The sequence below is a fragment of the Trachypithecus francoisi genome, unplaced genomic scaffold (genome assembly GCF_009764315.1).
Source record: "Trachypithecus francoisi isolate TF-2019V2 unplaced genomic scaffold, Tfra_2.0 Lachesis_group6, whole genome shotgun sequence".
Classification (NCBI taxonomy): Eukaryota; Metazoa; Chordata; class Mammalia; order Primates; family Cercopithecidae; genus Trachypithecus; species Trachypithecus francoisi.
Genome location: NW_022681471.1, coordinates 88,854,954 through 88,875,269, shown reverse-complemented (window position 1 = coordinate 88,875,269; position 20,316 = coordinate 88,854,954). Strand labels below are relative to the sequence as shown.

The 20,316-nt window shown below is 41.6% G+C and overlaps 1 protein-coding gene across 1 annotated transcript in view; it reads right to left on the bottom strand.

Moving 5' to 3' along the window:
* CLCN5 (chloride voltage-gated channel 5) overlaps positions 1-8,143 on the bottom strand; it is a 164,479-nt gene extending 156,336 nt beyond the window's left edge. Inside the window, 3 exon segments of the mRNA XM_033200990.1 lie at positions 5,377-5,518; positions 7,214-7,289; positions 7,903-8,143. Of these exon segments, the coding sequence (XP_033056881.1) occupies positions 5,377-5,392 (16 nt within the window). The 5' untranslated portion in view covers positions 5,393-5,518; positions 7,214-7,289; positions 7,903-8,143.
* Positions 8,144-20,316: the final 12,173 nt, after the last annotated feature.

The following is a 20,316-nucleotide window of genomic DNA, read 5'->3' as shown; positions in this document are numbered from 1 at the left end:
TTCAACCAAATGCACAGATGGAAAATACAGTAATCTCAGAATATGAAACCCATGAATATGGAAGGCCAAATTTTCCTATATGCAGGTTCTGTAAGGCCAACTGCAGGACTTGAGTATGCTAGGATTTTAGTATATTTGGGGTCTTCAAATCCCCCGAGTACATGGAGGGATGACTGTATCGACAGTTGGAATCTGCTTTTCTCTGCTCCCCAACTCCCTGACCCCTGGGTTTAACATTATGTCATGAACCTATTTCTATGTTACTAAATAGAACTCTACATTATTATTTTTGGAAATTACCATATTCTGTTGTATAGATGCATCCAAATGCAAGTGTTTTCAATTTTTCCCATTATAGAAAATGCTGCAATTAATATCCTTATTGATACATCTTTGTGCACACCCTTAATTACTTCCTTAGGATAAATTCCAAGAAAATGAATTGCTGGGTCAGAAGGTAAACATATTTTCTAAAGCTTTTAATAAATATTGCCAAACTGACATTCCCACCACAAGTGTATGAGAACATCTGCTTCCTTGCGTCTTTGCCAACAGTGAGTTCTGTCATTCCTTTTTAATCTCTGCAAATTATACTGGAGAAAATGGTATGCCATTCTAATTCCCCTTTATTTGACTACTGCTGAGATACATGTTTACTGGCCATTTGCATTTCTTCTTTGATATATTTCCCTTTGCACATTTTCCCTCGACCTTTGTACATCTTTCTAGTAGAATATTTGTTTTTTCTTATTGCCCTGTTAAGTCTTTGTGTTACAGATAATGAATCTTGCTGCAATTGTTTTTGTTTTCTCATTAACTTTATTTATGGTTTGTGCAGAAATTTTAAATTTTCATATAATTGATTATATTAGTCTTTTTCATTATTCTACCTTTGATATTATGCACACAAATATCTTCCCTATCCCCAAGATTATATACATAGTCTTCCATATTTTTTTAGTTCCTTTATCATTGCCCTCTCTCAAAAAAAAAAAAACAACTATTTATTGCCACAGTTCTAAAACAGGATTGCAATGCTCAGGTCTTAAGACTGAATCACAATGTGGGGGAATGGGGACCTGAGTAGGAATATTTTTTGAAGCACTACAGGTAATTCTGATGCCCCCTCCTTTGTTAAGAAACATTAACCCTTCTAACTTTATGCTGTCATTTTTTCCAAATTACTTCAGCACACGTGTTAAATAAATCATTTCATTAATTTGAAGTGCTACCTTTATCCTGGTTGATAAGCTCCATGATAGTAGAGACCATACCTGTTTCCACTGACCATTGCGTTTCTAGGGCCCAGCAGAGTGCCTGCTGTACAACTAGTGTTCAATAAATGTTAATGGAATAAATAAATAACACCTGACAACACAAGTTTCCAACTTCAAACTGGCTGGAGGTTATTAATGATAACCCTGAGTTATCAAAAATATTAAATTATGCTCAGTACACTGTTTAAAGTGGCCAGAAAAATATATTAGAGGGCTCCATTAAGTGAAGTCAAAATAACGTTGGCCCCATTTAAGAGGTATGGGAATTCAGATCAAATTCTCCATGGAGGGACCAGACAGCAATGAGCCAAGAACCTAAGGAGATTTGGGTTCCTGTAGCCCTTAAGGTTCCTCAACAAGCTCTAGAGACTGACTCAGAAGCTTCCTTGAGCTGAGAACAGACTCATGCATTCCCTCTTCCATGAGCCCACAGAAAGAATACTGGAATAGGGAATTAGGTGACCTAGATCTTTTTTTTTTTTTTTTTTTTTCTCGCTCTGTCGCCCAGGCTAGAGTGCAGTGGTGTGATCTCGGCTCACTGCCAGCTCTGCCTCCTGGGTTCACACCATTCTCCTGCCTCAGCCTCCCGAGCAGCTGGGACTACAGGCGCCCGCTACCACACCCGGCTAATTTTTTGTATTTTTAGTAGAGACAGGGTTTCACCGTGTTAGCCAGGATGGTCTCGATCTCCTGACCTCGTGATCCACCCCCCCCCCCCAAAGTGTTGGGATTACAGGTGTGAGCCACCGCGCCCAGCTGCTAGATGTTTTCTAAGGATCTTTTCAAGTCTAAACTTCTATTTAAAGACCCAAACAGACAACCACAGGACAGGGCTTCTGAGGACAACCTGAAATTACCTCCACAGAACAAGGTCCCTGTCCCATCCCAGGTTATAGGAAAATAATAGTGACAGTAGTAATAACAGCTATTGATAAATTTTACTGAGCACTTACTATATGCTAAATAATATTCTAAATGTCTCATTATTATAATAATGGCACACACTTACATGGCATTTACTATGTTCCAAGTGCTCTGCATATATTAGCTTAATTTGTCATCACACCAAGTCTATCAGGTGTTCTGCTTTTCCCCCTTTTCAAAAATTGATATATAATAGCTGTACATATTTTGGGGGTATATGTGATATTTTGATACATGTATACAATGTGTAATGATCAAATCAGGGTAATTGGGATATCTATCACCCCTAACATTTACCTTTTCTTTGTGTTAGAAACATTCCAATTTTTTTCTTCAAGCCATTTTGAAATATATAATAAATTATTAACTGTAGTCTCCCTACTGTACTATTGAACACTAGAACTTTTTCCTTCTCTCTAGCTGTATGTTTATACCCATTAACCCACTTCTCTTCCTTCCCCAACCTCCTTCCCTTCCCAGCCTCTGGAAACCACCATTCGACTTTCTACCTTCATGAGATCCACATTTTTTAGCTCCCACATATGAGTGAGAATATGCAGTATTTATCTTTCCATGCCCGGCTTATTTCACTTAACATAATGACTTCCAGTTCCATCCATGTTGCTGCAAATGACAGGATTTCATTCTTTTTATGGCTGAATAATATTTTGTTGAATATATGTAACACATGTTTTTTATCCATTCATCCAGTGATGGACACTTAGGTTGATTTCCTATCTTGGCTATTGTGAGTAGTGCTGCAATAAACATGGGAGTGCAGCTGTCTCTTCAATACTGATTTCCTTTCTTTTGGCTATATACTCAGCAATGGGATGAGTTATATTACTATCTCCATTTTGTAAAGGAGAAAACTTGCACACAGAGGGATTAAGTGACTTGCCCAACGCCTCGTAGATACCAAGTGACGGAACCAAGGGAGTGGAACGCAGACCCACACATATAACTATCATACCACACTGCTTCCAAACTATCATCGTATTTTGCTGGTTACTTCAGAGGTTACCCAAAACAAGGGATAAGCTGCAGTTACCCAAAGAGCTTACTTATACGGAACACTCCCCTCTTCACTAATGCTGGAAAAATGAGGTTTCACTTCAATGTAATTTTAAGCACATCTGATTTCAGGACCTGGGCTTGCAAAATACATTATTTACTATGAAAATATGACATTATGATTAAGAGTTGTTAAACATTAAAATGTTTTTATTATAAAATAAATCATTAACTAGTAATGACATTTCCATTAACTACAGAGAAAAAAAAAAACAAGCTCTTTATGCACCATTAGGAACAAAACTTTAGATCCCCGTCTGTGCCAACCTCAGTTCTGTACTTTCAAAACTGTCTTTGAAACATCAACCTGACAGCCCACAGGTGTCTCAACCCAAACAGGTCATCCAAATCCAGTGTACCATCCCCATACCCATTAGCTGCCTCTCATGTTCCCCATCCCAGAGAATGGCACTAGTGGCCCCCAGGCACCCAAGCTGGTAGTTAATCCAGGCCCATTTCTTGCCACATCCAGTCACAGAACATTCTAGAATCCCCTTCTCTCTAACCTTTCTGCCCCTGCTTCTGTTCAGACCCTTACCATCTCTCCCCTAAACTATTCCAGAAACCTCCTGACTGACTCCTAGTTTTCACCATTTCCAGCTCAGCACTGCTGCCAAAGTAATCTTTCTAAAACAAAATCTGATTATGTTACTTCCCTGTTTAGAATCTTTGTCTTCAGGATAAAGTGTAAAATCCTTCCTAGAACATACAAGGCTCTTTATTATCTGGCCTCCAACTACCTTCCCTGCTTCGTCTGAGGTCGTGCCCCTACACATCTCACATGAGGCAAACAGAGCAACTTGGAACTTCCCAAACAGTGCTGCTCTGTCTGCCCAGAATGCAATTCTCTCATTTGCCCATCTGGCAAACTCCTACTCATTTTTTTAGACCAGCTCAAAACTCAGACTTCATCAAGCTTTTCTCGGGGCTTCCCTTGCTTTTTGTACCTCTCTATTCTAACTTATTCAACGTGGCGAAATTATTTGTTTATGTGTCTGTCTTTAGAGGACAAGGAATCTTCTAGCATCCTGCAACTTATTCATCTCTGTATTTCGTTTGTTGAATGAAGAACGTCTCAGGATTTAAGCAAGAATATCCAAACTGCTCTTGATAAATGCCCATTGTGTGAGTCAAAGCAAGCATACAGGCCAAATCTCATTTCCATAAATGTCTTCAAATTGATAATCTTTATACATGGAAACTACTTGTTACATTTGTGTGCCTAAAGTCACAACCAACACAATGAAACATTTTTAAAAGACACATTAGACCACCAACTAACCAACCTGCTGAATATTTCTAGATATTCAAGCTATTTCATTCTACTCCATTTAAGTGGTCTTTAACTTTTTATGGGTCACAGGCCAATTTTGGTAGTGTTTGTCATCATTTCTTAAACCCACACTCACTTTTGATAACCATAAAAATCCCACATAACCCTGGAGATTCCTAAACCCTCCAAAGGGCACAAGCCTCAACCCCACTAAAAATAAAACATAATTTTGTATGTGGTAGGAATTCACAAGTTCATGAGAGATGTAATACATCAGCTAAGATACTACTGAGCTTTGCTCTCAGGTAGTTCATATGATTAAAATAGGCATTTTCCTTCTCAATGTTTATACTGTATCAAATATAAACACTGTAACATTAAATATGCTCTTTCAAACTGCATACATCACAAAGTTTTTATTGGGAAGATGAAGCTGGAGAGGCACGACATCTGTCTCCCCAACCTTATGGTGGGGAATCTTATGATAGAAATTTGCCAGAAACAAATAAAAAACACTAATGGGAAAAAATATCCTGTCTCCTGGCATATAACCCCCCAACGATCACTCGTTTAAATGAAGGGAGTTCTTTTAAATGTTGCTGGCATGCCATTTTCCTACTTCTCCTCCAACCCCACTTTTAAATAATTTAAACTTATAGCTAGCAGCAGCTTCTTTTTAAACTAATGTGTTTTGTCCTTGCAAAGACAAAGGGTTAAATTAAAGAACAGCTGGCTGCCTGCCATTGGCTGGGTGGGGAATGGTTGGGTGAGGGTAGAGAATAGAGTAGGAGGAAAAACCAGTTAGAAGAATAAGTGCTAATTTCTTACCCTGCCACATGGCCATCTTGATCCTATCTTCACCCACTCTGGGGTCGCAGGTTAAGTTTCCCAGAGCCACTCAGTTTTATACGGAGACTTGATAGAAAAGCAGCTCTGTGGCTGTTTTCTGCAAGGTGCTAAAGCCCCAAACCTGAAAATGTAAACAGAAAAATGAATACCCAAAAGAAACGATACACTTCAAATGCTTGAAAATTATCTCCTGCCCCTCTCCGAACCTCTCTTTCAAAGATATGCAGGCATGGGTAGTGTCAAGTTTCCCTCTAAGCAGCAAGGTATCTCTGAAGAGAGAGAACACCAGAGATCTGGAGCGAGTTAATGCTGCCACTCAGTGCTATACAATGCTGCATGAATCACTGGAGCCTCAGTAAATAAGTTCTGAGTCTCAGTTGGTGAAATGCTGGATGAAATCACCGTTAAGCACCTTTCCTACCTTGAAGTTTCATGCTTTGGAGACTGAAGAGCAACATTAATATCCAGTGCCCTAACCAACCCCCAAAATACCCAACTTTACATTTTAAAATCAGTAGAAGGAGAGGAAAATTTATGAATACTTAAAGTTTGGAAACAGATCTTGTATAGGGGGAAAAAAAAGAAGCAGAATAAAAAGTGAAGAGTGACGATACCCTTTGAGTAGTAGTTCTTTCTCCTTGTGTCATTGTACTTTCCCACCCTTTGCAAATTTCCTATAGTGAGCATATATTGCTTTTATAGTCGGGTGAAAATGAACCAAAGAAGAAGAAAAATGTAAAAATGGAATACCAGTTCAAAGAAAACCAAATTAATTCAGCTAATTCCTGTTGTTAAAACTTCAAATCCAGTCCTAGGACAATACTATTTACAAAGATATTCAAGAGTTAGGGGCTGCGTGTGGTGTAATCCCAGCACTTTGGGAGGCCGAAGCAGGCGGATCACCTGAGGTCAGGAGTTCGAGACCAGCCTGGCCAACATGGTGAAACCCTGTCTCTACTAAAAATACAAAAATTAGCTGGGCATGGTGGTGCATTATAATTACAGGTGGCGCCTGTAATCCCAGCTACTCGGGAGGCTGAGGCAGGAGAATCGCTTGAACCCGGGAGGGAGGCGGAGGTTGCAGTGAGCCGAGATTGTGCCACTGCACTCCAGCCTGGGTGACAGAACGATATCTGTCTCAAAAAAAAAAAAATAGGAGCTAGGAATGGGAGAAAAAATGAGAGGTCTGACGACTTAGTTTGACTTAGAGGCTTAACACTCTGCTTGTCCATTTAAAGAAGATCTCAGTTAATAAATTGGTCTTCCCTACTTAGCATACAAGCCAATCTGTTTTTTCTAAAAGTCTTCACCTTTTTGACCTGGTGAATATTAAAGTAGATTGCTATTTCCTTATCTTTTATACAACCAACGCCTCCGCCTCCTAAGTGAAAGCGCTAAAGCACAAACACTGAAGGTTAATACTAACGTGAGAATCGTGTTGGCCTTCTTTAATGACAAAAGGGTTAATGTGTACACCAGTCCCAAAACACCAACAGAGAAAAGACAGTGCTTTGGACAAGGAAAAGTTCGCGAAGTCCAAGAAAATTAGGAACCCACAAACTCCTAGGGTGAATTCACCAGGAAAAAGCGCTCCGATGACTTATCTGAGACCTGAGACAGTCTGTTTTGATTTGCCTTTTTTTCTTCTCCTGTTTCGCGTGCAGTTAAGAAGTAATGATCGTCGTCCCGTGGGACTAGGCGAAATTCAACATCTCTAAGTTAAACCCGAGCAGTTGCTAATAAATGTATGAAGTTTAAGTAAAGTGGATTCGTGCTGTTTTTTTATGTTCCAAACTTCTAGATTTCCCGCACTTACTCGGGGCAGCTTCCACTGACGTTATCGCACGGGCACAGGTACAACTTCGCTGGGAACTCCGGGCAACTGATTTGCTCTGAAATGTTAATCAAAGGAAACGTGCGTCAATGTAAAGGTAAAGCTTTTCCCGTATGGGTCAAGGGGCTCAAGAGCAAGGCTCAAAAGTCTGGAGAGAACCAGCTACGCTCGTTAAGTGGCAAAAGGAAAACAGCGCAGCGACTACATTTCCGAGAGTTTCTCCACTTCGCTAAGACCCATACAAAACCAGCGGCAAGTCCAGAGCCGGAGGGAGAAGAGCCGGGCCTCGGCTGAGCTTTGCCAGCCTAAGTCACCCTACCCCAGTCCGGGAAAGGGGACGCAGGCGGCTAAACACTCCGATTCAAAAGCGGGGCGGGCTTGGCGCCGTTCTGCAAGGAAACTTCGCTCGGGCAGCCCAGGGACCTTACTCGGAGAATAGGGCTGGGCTCCCGGGAAGACGCCGCTCCGCACTGGCTGGAACTAGCCTGTCTAGCTCTTCCAAGCGCCGGGCTGCCGCCGCCGGGCGCGAGGAAGCCCCATCTCCGGGGGTCCAAGCCAGCGGGGTTGCGCTTCCCTTGTGTCGCTGCGTTTAGTGGGTGCTCCGGGGGTGGGCCGGGGGCCAGCGGCCCGCCAAGGACCTGTTGGGGAAGGGACAGCCCGTTTGCCTTTACCTGTCGCCGAGGTCAGGAGCGGCGGAGTCCGTGTCCGCCGCCAGTGGGCAGCGCGCTCGGTCGGCTCTGGCGTCCAGGACACCAAGTTGAGTGAGCGCCCCACGTAGCCGGCAGAGCTTCATTCACACAGCCCAGCCGGGGAGGAGGGGGAGCGAAGCGGGCGCGCGGCTCATGTGACAGGGCGCCTCGCGAGTATCGGCTCAGCCCAGCCAGCGTCTGCGCGTGCGCACCACGGCGGGCTCACACCCGGCACCTCTGCCCAGCGGAGGTGAGGGGAGGCCCGCCGGGGAGGAGCTGACAGGAGGAGTTTCAACTTGCGCAGCCGCAGTACGTCGGTCCCGCTCGCTGCCATATTTAATGAGTACTGGGCGGGCGGGTCCTATCCCAGCCCTGGGCGTGTCAGTTGCCTTTGAAAACGCAATGCCCCATTGTGTTTCACTATTTTCAGTTTTCAGCGCCTTTTTTGTTGGGGAGAAGGGTTGTCCTTAGAATAAAACTGTCTATCCTGAGCTTTCGGCCCACAGAGTAATTAGTAGTAGAAATCTAATACTAAAAACATTAGATCACATAATTTAAGCTGCTTCTTATGTGTCAGGCACGCTCCTAAGCCCTTTACTTTTTTCGTGTCATTTGGTGTTCACAATAACCCCGAGGGGTATTTCTCCATTTTTACTCATAAAAATACACAGGTACAGAAAGGTTAAGTAACTTGCCTAAGCTCATATAATAGTAGGAATAGGAACAGTGATGGAACGTAGTGATACTTTTAATAGCCAACTTGATGCTCTCAGCAACGCTGCAAAACTATACTGCAGTTGTTAGTACTGCATTATCTAAGAGGCTCAGAAAAGCAAAAGTCACAGGACTAGTACGTGGTAGAACTGGGAATCCAACCTAGGTCTAATTGACTCCAAAGCCCTTATCCTAGGTTTGAAAGAAATAGCACCCCATTTTGCAGAAGAGAAAACTTAGGCCAAATGGGGTGCACTGACTCACTTAAGATGATCCAGCTAATTAGTTCTTGGCAGACCTGAGACTGGAATCCATATAATCAATCCAAGTAATCTAACTAGAACCCAGGTACTCTACTGCAGTGAACAATTTGGAATGCCTACTTTGGACAAGCTAAGTGGTCAGGGATTTAAAAACCCCTATCCTAGCCCAATCAGCATAAGGCTACCAGGGACAAATCTGTAATCCGACATAGTCAGGCTTTGACCCATTGCAATATGAGAGACTGCACACCAGAGAAACCATGGGCATTTCATCAAACAGAAAAACATAGAGTCATTTATAGGATTGGAGAGAAGAGTGGAGTTTAGGTGAATTTTAAACAAAGCAGTGTTTTTGGTAAGCTCAAAGCAAAGCAGTACTGTCATTTGGGGTCACCATCAGGTCTGAACTGCAAAGTGAACCCAGAGTTGTGTTTCCTTGGGAACCACAAAATAAAGATAGATGTGGAATGTTATGTCCAGATACCCCTTATCTGAAGCTCCGCACCTGGGTTGGAAATTGAGGCTGCTTCTCTGTGTCAAAGAAACTTATGTCCTCCAGATGCATGTGGGATGTTTCATTCTTACTGATAGGATTTCAAGCAGAAGAGTTTCTGATAATCTACGATTTTAGGGAACAAAGTCTCTCAGTGAATAAAAAAGTAGTGGTCACTGAAATAAAAACATCTTTACCACTTTACAGCTGCAATATGTCCACCAAAGAAATATTGTTCTCTGTTAAATTTGCATCTGGTTTTATCTGTGTGTTATTCCAGCCTGATGAATGGCTGGATTTTTGTTTTCTGAGTCCAAAATAATTCTTGCTTTCTGAACTGGTAACATTCAGTTCCTTCCTTCAGGCACTCACGGTGTATGGGATAGCCACAAATGACTAGAAAATATCAGTATCAGAAAATATCAGTACAGGCCTCTAATAAAGGTAAATCCAAGTGGAGGTAACACCGTCGGCAAAGATGAACAGGCAGGAAGTTTTATGAGGACCCATGAGTAGCCCTTTGTGGTTGAAGTTTAGGGTAGGGAAGTACAGGGGAAATGTGGAAGATAATACCCAGAAGATAAATTGGGGCCCAATTTTGGAGGTCCTGAATATTGGACTAAGACTTATATTTAATTCAGAAAGTGACTGAGAAAGAATTGAGGTTTCTGAGCAAGGCAATCCCCTTTTGGAATTCATCTTTAAAAAGCTGAATCTAGAGTAATTGTTCAAAGAGAGGTCTGATTGTTTGCTTGATTTTTTTTTTCTCTCATTGAAGTAGAAGAAACTGGAGCTTATATGTAGGTCGAGCAGAAAAACTACTGGTGAAATCAATACTGAAGAGGCAAGAGGCCGGGTGCGGTGGTTCACGCCTGTAATCCCAACACTTTGGGAGGCCAAGGTGGGTGGATCACCTGAGGTCAGGAGTTTGAGACCAGCCTGGCCAACATGATGAAACTCCATCTCTACTAAAAATACATGACTAGGCATGGTGGCCAGCGCCTGTAATCCCAGCTACTCAGGAGGCTGAGGCAGGAGAATCACTTGAACCCAGGAGGCAGAGGTTGCAGTGAGCCGAGATTGTGCCATTGCACTCCAGCCTGGGAAACAAGAGCGAAACTCTGTCTCACATACACACAAAAAAGAGGCAAGAAAAGGAGGGGATAACTAATAGAGTAAAATAATTGAGAGGAGAGAAATGAGATTCAAAACACAAACTAACCTCAGACACCTCTTCCTCTGATACAGGAAAAAACGGGTTGAAGGATGGCAGTCTGGTTGGAAGGAGACATGTCACGAAACTGCCTCTGCAAAGCAAACGTATTGGCTTTACTTAAAGTATATACAGGTTTATTTGGGAGAGCTGGGGAGCGAGTGGGAGGGGGTGGGAGGGAGCAAGGAATTGGGGGGAATTGGGAGTTATAAGAGGGCTGCAGTACATCCATGTTACCACTTGGTGTCGCCACTGACCGATGACAGCTTGGAGGGCTCCAGTTGGGGACCAAATCTCCCCCTCCCCCCAAAAAATGTGCATTTCAAAAAAAGAACATTTTATCTTTTGTGAATTGCAAAACAAAACAGAGAGTAAGCTCCAGAACCAGACTGCCTGGGCTCAAAGCCAACCACACTCAGACGCTTACTAGCTGTGTCACCTTGTTCAAGTTATCTAACATCACTGTTTCAGGTTTCTTACCTATAAAATGGGATAATAGGAGTAAATGTATTAACAGATGTAGAACAGTTAGAACAGATTAAGCACTCAATAAATGCTAGCTTGTATTACTATTGATAATGATAATGATGATAATGAACAAGTCTCCTTCGGCCTTTGGATCCCCAAGTTTTTCAGAAGCTATTTGTGTGGTGAGTATAAATGCCTATACAATACCTTCCCAAGCGAAGTGGTGAGAGTTTGGTACTAATGTGGCAAAATTAGCAGTTCAATCAAGAGGTACAGATTCTGACTGTTAACTTGTTTTCTTTCCCATGGGTCAGACCACTGTCTACAGAAATCCAGCCAGGTGTCCCATGTGTTTGTGCCCATGGTCATGAGTGGGTTTGGCCAAGAGAGTGAAGATAGATCAACATAATGAGTCCTCTGCTCTCCTCCCCCTACCCTGGAAAAAACTGAAAAGGTGTTCCCACCCCACCTCCCATGACGGTCAACAAACTGTTAACAGGTCAAGAGCCATTTCAGGTCTTACAGAGCAAAGAGTAAATACATTGTGATCTTAAAGCTTATTTAAAAAAAAAAAAAAAAAAAAACAGGGAATTTCTCTGTATAATAAAAGGTAACACTTTAGACTTAATATTGCAAAAGAAAAACCTTTAGAACAATAGATCACAATGACACCTAAACTATCATGTCTAATGCAGCTTTAACTTTCATTTTAAAATTGGCATTGCAAATAGAGACAGATAGTTAGATGAATACATAGCCATGTAGAGTAGTGAGTGTTTCTTGTATGGTTCTTATTTATTTGTTTCAGATTTTTTGAGCCCTTACTATTATGCTAGCCATTGTGCTAGCCACTAGAAATACTGATTTTAAAGTAAAATTTCCTGAGTGCCTAAGAAATGCCTGGGATAGTTCTAGAAAAAAAAAAATGGAGCAGGATAAAAGAAAATGAACAAAGTTCTCTAGCTCAGGGGATCTATCACAACAGTAGGTTAGGAAATCCTGATAACAAAGTGATCCGAAGTCATTTGTAATTGCCCTGTGCCTGGAGAGCAGGGTATCAAAATTAGCAGATGGCTTCTATACCAAAAATGGATAGCCAACCTCATAACTGGAGAAATGCTACTGAAAGCTACCATGAGATACCATTGGCAAAGTTTTAAATATTTATAATAGTTTGTGTTGGCCGGGCACAGTGGCTCATGCCTGTAATCCCAGCATTTTGGGAGGCCAAGGTGGGCAGATCACTTGAGGCCAGGAGTTCGAAGCCAGCCTGGCCAACATGAAGAAACCCCATCTCTACTGAAAATACAAAAATTAGGTGGGTGTGGTGGTGCATGCCTGTAATCCTAGCTACTCAGGTGGCTGAGGCAGAAGAATCGCCTGAACCCGGGAGGCAGAGGTTGCAATGAGCCAAGATCGCACCACTGCACTGCAGCCTGGGCGACAGAATGAGACTGCTTCAAATAATAATAATAATAGTAATAATAATACACTGTATTGACAAAGCAGGGGTGGGAGGGTAAGTCCTCTCATAAATTGTTGGTTGGAGTGCAATTAGTCAATTGAGGGCAGTTTTGTAATAACTATAAAAACTATGAATATATGAGACTTTGATCCCAAAATTTCATTTCCAGAAATTTCTTCTTCAGTTATGTTTGCATGGGTGTAAAATGTTATATGAACAAAGTTATTCACTGTAGCATTGTTTGTAATAATAAAAACTGGGAAGCAACCAGATGTCCCTCAATAGGGGACTGATCAAATAAATAATGGTGCATCTCTCCAGTGGAAAAAAAAAGAATGAGAGGCCGGGTGCAGTGGCTCACACCAATAGTCACAGCACTTTGGGAGGCCAAGGTGGGAGGATCGCTTGAGCCCAGGGGATCAAGACCAGCCTGGGCAACATAGTGAGAGCTTGTCTCTAGAAATAATACAAAAATCAGCCAGATGTGGCATCACACCTGTGGTCCCAGTTACTCAGGAAGCTGAGGTGGGAGGATCACTTGAATCTGGGAGTTCAAAGCTGCAGTGAGCCTTGATTGCACCACTGCACTCCTTCCTGAGCAACATAGTGAGACCCCATCTCAAAAAAAAAAAAAAAAAAAAAGAATGAGAAAGCTTTTTATGTACTTATATGCAAAATTCTCTACAATACAGTATGTGGATGTAGAGCTATGCACCTTCTCAATTTTGTGCCATGGATGTGTATTATCCATTCAATTATATATCTTTAAAGGTAATATAGAAAAACAAGAATAGTGTTTAATTGAAGAATAATTTTTGACAAGTGGCTTTCATGAGAAATTTTACTTTTTAAAAATTCCATGTCAGGCCAGGTGCGATGGCTCATGCCTATAATCCCAGCATTTTGGGAGGCCGAGGCAGGTAGATCATTTGAAGTCAGGAGTTCGAGACCAGCCAGGCCAAAATGGTGAAACCCCCATCTCTACTAAAACTACAAAAAATTAGCCAGGCGTGATGGTGTACGCCTGTACTCCCAGCTATTTGGGAGGCTGAGGCAGAAGAACCACTTGAACCCGGGAGTCAGAGGTTGCAGTGAGCCAAGATCACACCACTGCACTCCAGCCTGGGCAATAGAGTGAGACTCCATCTCACAACAAGCAAACAAACAAAAAATCCCATGTCAGGCTGCCCTCCACGTGAGAGAAGTCCAAGTCTAGTTAGAGTTGCTACTATTATATGGCAGCAGATATGAGGGTTTGTTTAGGGAATGTTTTTGAGGATTTGAAGATTTTTCACTTGTAAGTTCATCAGCTCTGTATAGATTTCTGTTGCACAGAGGAGTTAAAGCACAGTGGAATAGTGGTAGTGGTGTCTCTGAACCACTCTGCTACCTGTTCACCAACTAGCCTGCAAGCTCCTTGATGGCAGGCCCATGTCCTATATTTTACTTTATATTCCTTACAGCAGTGCTTTTCAAACTATTTGTAGGAAAAACTCATTTTCCCCAAAATATATAATGTATTAATACTTTAATAAAATACAATACAAATAAATTACTAGAAAAATGAAATAAAAACAAAACACAAAATACAAGTGCAGCTCTTTCATGATTATATTCAACACACATAAAATTACTCTGTCAAATTGTTAAGGTTTTGAAACATTTTCTCTCCATTTTATCCCATTTGATTCAAACCAGTAACAAACAGTTTGTGGACCAGCAGTGGGCCATGGACCACACTTTGAATAATACTACCTGACAGGACTACCGCAGCGCCCAGCTCATTGTAGGAATTCGATAAATCTTGGGTTTAATATGGCATTCCTATAGAATGTTTTCGACTTTGTGTTTTCACATCTATTTCCCTCTGCTATACTCACACCACTTGCAGAGTTAAGTGGAGCTGATTTTGTCAGTCCCATTTGACAGAAGAGGAAGTTGAGGCACGCAGATTAAACGATTTCCCTGGTCTGAAACAGCTACTTTGTGTCAGAACCCCAAATTCGTCTCTGACTCTTACTGCATCTTGTGGCAGTGGCACTAAGAAAGCTAAGTCGAAGAGTCCCACCAATTAGAGTAAAACCTGACTTAAGTTTTCCAAATAATAAGTTGCCTGCCTGGTACCATAGAAAGAGTAGAGACTCAAATCCGAGCTTGGGCCAGTTTTACCTGTGATACTGTCTCCCAAAGCTGCACTAAGAACTATATGGTGAATTAAATAGCCAGGCACGTAGTTCAGAAAGAATAATTGTTATTAATATTAGGCTTAGTTTAGAAGCCCTGCCTTGAAGAGGGTGCTCCTTAATCCTCATCACATGGAATGCGCGCCATCTGCTGGTAGAGTAGGGAACATGGCTCTAGGAAGAGGCTTTGCTCTCCGTAGGAACCATGCCCTTTATTTCTTTTTTTGCATTGGCTGCTAGAAAGCTTGGAGCCAGATATTTGGTATCCCCCACCCCTGGCAAGTGAACAGGACTTTACAGATTGCATTTTATGTTCAACTTACCTCTAGTCGCATTATATTTTTCCTATCTGAAACTCTCCCGTGGCTCCCAAGCCATGGCTCAGGCAGGAGCAAAAGTCAAAGTCCTTACACTAGGACTTCCATGTACACAGCTGTGCATGATCGGGCGCCCTGTTAGTTCTCTGACCTCATCACCAGCTACTCTCTTCCTTGCTCATACTGTTTCATTTTATTTTTGCATTTTATTTTTTTTCTTGATCGGATTATCTCATTTTTAAGTCTATTTTGTAGTCACTTTGGATACCCTTTAGGATATATAGAATAGTGATTTACTAAACTAGATAAAGTTTGACAAGAATATATTCTATTTTGTGTTATTGTTGGTCTGTTATCCTGGTAATCTCTGTAATCTAACAATAGATACAAGAGTAGATAAGTTAACTCTAAAATACAATACAGGTAAAATAATTACAATTTAAAATAAATCTTTATGACTCCAAGCCTATGTAGATTTAAGTGGCCACTGCCAATAGTACTGGGACACCACAACCTGAAAAAAGTGATATATGCATTTATTTATATGCTGAACACTTACTATGTGCCATTCACTGTTCCAGGTACAGAAAATTCATCAGTACCAGCCTGGCCAAAAGGTGAAACCTCATCTCTAATAAAAATACAAAAATTAGCCAGGCATGGTGGCGCATGCCTGTAATCCCAGCTGCTGTGGAGGCTGAGGCAGGAGGTGGAGGTTGCAGTGAGCCAAGATTGCAGCACTGTACTCCAGCCTGGGTGATGGAGTGAGACTCCATTACAGAAAAGAAAGAAGGAAGGAAGGAAGGAAAGAAAGAAAGAAAGAAGAAAGAGAGAGAGAGAGAGAGAGAGAGAGAGAGAGAAGGAGGGAGGGAGGAAAGAAGGAAAAATTCATCAGTAAGCAAAAAGACAAAAGTTCAGGCCCTCACCAAGCTTACACTGGGGAAGGGTGGAAGTACAGAGAGATGAGAAATAAGACAAATAAGAATATTATATGTATATGTAGGAGGTACATGCTATGAAAAAAATAAGCTGTGAAGATGTATATAAGGAGATCTGGAGAATTACAAATTAAAATGGTGTAATCAGAGAAGGCCTTGAGGGAAAGTGACACTTGAAAACAAGTGACCCATGAGAAAGCACTTGCAGGAAGTGAAAGTTCCTGGAGGTACCTGGATGAAGAGGATTCCAGGTCAAGGGAAAGCAAGCAGGAGAGCTCTTGGATGGAAGCATGCTGGCGTGACTGGAAACAGCTGGTGTGGTGGAAACAGTATAAGCTAGGAAGCGAGCAGTTGATGATGCAGTCAGAGAACTAACAGGGGCCCGATCATGTACAGCCAGTGGAAGGACTTTGACTTTTGCTCCTGCTTGAGCCATGGCTTGAGAGCCGTGGGAGGGTTTCATATAAAGGGTGGTAGAATCTGACTTCTCTTGTAAAAGGCTTGCCCAGGTTACTACGTTAAGTAGGAAGGCAGAGATGGAAGGAGAAGCAGCAGTTAGGAGGTGATTTCAGCAATGCAGGCAGATGACAGCATGGTAGCTTGGACCAAGGTGATAACAAGACAGTGATCAGGAGTCAGATTGTGCATTTATTTTCAAGGTAGCACATCAGGATTTGCTGATGGATTAGAAAAAGTTGTTAGAAAAGTCAAAAATGACCTCTCTTGTGGCCTTAGGAACTGGGAATAATGAAGGACAAGAGAGTCTGGGGAGGGTAGAGATCAGAAGTGTCATTTTTAACATATTAAAATTTGAAATATGTACTAGATATACAAGTGTAGAGATATTAAATAGGCAACTAGATGTACAAATTGTAATTTAGAGAAGAGGTTTGGCCAGAGATATAAATTTGAGAGTTGACAGCTGACGGTGTTCAAAGCCATGAGATCAGATGAAATGACCAAGGGAGAGAGGAGAGATGAAGATAAGACTGATTTCCTCGAGCACTCCCACCTTAGGAGATCAGGAATCCATGGAGGAACTCAAAAGAAAACTAAGAAAGTAGCCATGAGATAGAGGAAAATCCAGAACAGTGTCCTGGAAGCAAGTGAAGAAAAACGTTTCAAGAAGAAGAGAGAGATCAGCTGAGTTAAATTCTACTGATGGGTTAAATAAAATGAGAACAACATTACGTTTGGCAATGTAGAAGTCACTGGTGACTTTGACGAGATCCATTTTGCTAGAGTCATGGAAGATGAAAGCTTGATACGAGTGCATTTAAGACAAAATGGAAAAGAGGGAACTTCGGATTGTGTACAAGATGGAATGAATGCACCCATCCCTATTCCTCTTGCTAAGAAAAACCCTGGAAATTATATGTAAAACAAACAAGATGATTCTGAACGATGAAGAGAAGGCAGACCGACCAGGGACCTTGGAACCTGAGGAATGACACAGTGCTTGAGTGCTATCAGTGGAGGCCTAATGGAGAGTTTGGATTTTCACCCTTTCCCAATAGGAATGAAGTGCCTCTCCTGACCCATGGTGAATACATGGTCTTCCATCTCCAAGTGGAAATAACATGGTGGTCCTCTTCCTGGCAGGGTGTCTGAGAAGGCCAGTTAAAACAGAAGATTTAAATAAGATCCAGAGTCTCATTGCATAACACCTAATATGTCCAGGATACAAACAAAAATCACTTGTCATAACAAGAACCAGAAGAATCTCAAATTTAAAAAAATCAACAGACATCAAAACCTATGTAACACAGATGTTGGGATTATATTACAAGGGTTTTAAAGCATCCAACATAAAAACGCTTCAAAGAGCAATTATGACCAAACTTGAATGAGTGAAAAAATAGAAAATTTCAGCAAAGAACTGACATAAAGGAGAACCAATTGGAAAGTTTATAAACAAAAAATATAATAACTAACACATGAAAACTCACTGGATGGGCTCAACAGCAGGATGGAGAATATGGAGGAAACAATGATAGAACTAAATGATAAGACAATAGAAATAACCTAGTTTGAGCAACAGGCAGAAATAGACTGGGAAAAAAAGATGAACAGAGCCTGTGGAACTATAACAACAGATATAACATTCATATTACAGGAGACCCAGAAGGAGAGAAGAAAAAAAAAAAGTGGTGCTGAAAATGTATTTGAAGAAATAATGGCACAAATTTTCCAAAATATGAGAAAAGACAACTTACAGATTCAATAACTGACCAAACCCCAAGCAGAATAAACTCCAAGAAACCCAGGCCAAGATACAGCAAACTTTTGCTAACTGAAGATAAAGGAAAAAATATTGAAAGCAGCAAATGAGAAATGACACCCTTACCTAGGGGGAAAAGCTATTTGAATGAAGGCATATTTCTCACTGGAAATCATGGAGGCCAGAAGGAATAGGCATAATGTTTTTCAAGTGCTGAAAGAATAGAATGTATAAAGAATACTCAAAATTGAACAGTCAAAGAAAACAAAAATCCAGTGGGAACATGAGCAAAAGACACAAAAAGGCACTCCATTGAAGAGAATATATGGCTAGCAAATAAACACATAAAAAGATATTTAACATCACTAGCCATTAGGGAAACGCTAATGAAAACTATGATGAGATATCACTACACACCTGCTAAAACAGCAAAGCTGAAACACAATGGTAATATTAAGTCCTGACAAGGATGCAGAGAAACTGAATTTTTCATACATTTCTGGTGAGAATTGTAATATGATATAACTGTTATGAAAAGTAGTGTTGCAGTTTCTTAATAAACTAAACAAACACTTACTATACGGTCGGGAACAAGTTCCAGATCTTGTATGGGAAGAAATTGAAGGGGCCCATGACTGTCCTGTGTCCTGCAATGGCCACCTGGTGTCAGTCATCAGCCAGAAGAGCTTCCTGTGGATCATGAGGGCCAGTGAGCTGACAGGCATGGCCTTGGTGGACACCAGCTTTACATTCACGTGATGAGTAGCATGAAGAACTTCATCTGGCTGCAGATGTCACTACCAAGAGGAGAACAAGATACCAAGCCACATGTCCCAGGATGCCAAGTTCCTCGAGGTGTACAGCATGGACTTCACGGCAGGCAATGCCCAGCCAGTATCCTGGTGTCTGGCAAAGACCACAACCTTATGGTGTACATATACCCATCAGAAACTGCTAAGCTGGGCAGCCTTCCATGTAGCCACCCGCGTGTACACATTCTGGAGGACCCTATGCCAGGTAGTCCCCCAGAGACCCAGCAAACAGTTGGTGCAGGGGTGGGGAGAACACAATGGTTGGTGGTATTGGGCGTCTGCTGCTGGTGAAGAAAACCTCCCAGGGGCTGCTGATGCTACAGAATGCTCCAAACACCATGCTGCCCCACCTTGCTGCCTCGCTGGCCTCAACCTCCTATGCCTTTCAGGTGCTGCACATGGACCGTTGCATCCTAGAGAACACCAAGTAGAGTGTCCTCAACCAAGAACTGCTCAACCTTTGCCTATGCCTCAGCACCATGGGGTATGGTGGTTAGCTGACGGAAAAAATCCACGCCACGCCTGACATTGTCCTGAATGGCTATAGGAGGCATACAGTGTCATTGCCACTTCTAGCCCATGGATGCCGCTGCTGTCCCTGTACACTGCTTCCCAATCCCCTTTTGTACAAAACACAAGGAAAGTGGGAGAAAGAAAACAAATGATAGACACATACATTAACAAATGGATCTCAAGGATATCACAATGAGGGCAAAAAGGCAATCTCGAAAGGTCACATATTATAGGATTCCATTTATATCATATTTTCTATTTGAGAAAATTACAGAGATAGAGAGCAGATTAGTGGTTGCCAGGGAATAGGAAAGGTGGGTGAGAGGGGAGTAGGCGTGGCTATAAAGGGATAGCAGGAAGGAGTTCTTTGTGGTAATGGATCAGTTCTGCATTGATTGCTATGGTGGTTACACAAATCTACATGTATGATAAAATGGCATAGAATTATTCACACACATTGTACCAATGTCAATTTCCTAGATTTGAAATACTATAGTTTGTAGGATGTGACTATTGGGGAAATCTGGGTAAAGTTTACAAAGGGCCTCTCTGTACTATTTTTGCAACTTCATGTGGTTTATAATTATTTCAAAATAAAACGTTCAAAAATGGGCAAAGAGAAATGGCAGAGATTGAATATAGAAAATTCTAGCGAGTAATTTTGCTGTGAAGGGGAGCAGAGATATGAGCTACATAGTCAGCAAGGGATGGTAGCTCAAAAGATATTTAAAATTTTTGAATGGGAGCAATAATAGCATGGCTAAAGCTGATGAGAAATAAACTGTTGGTGTGGTGA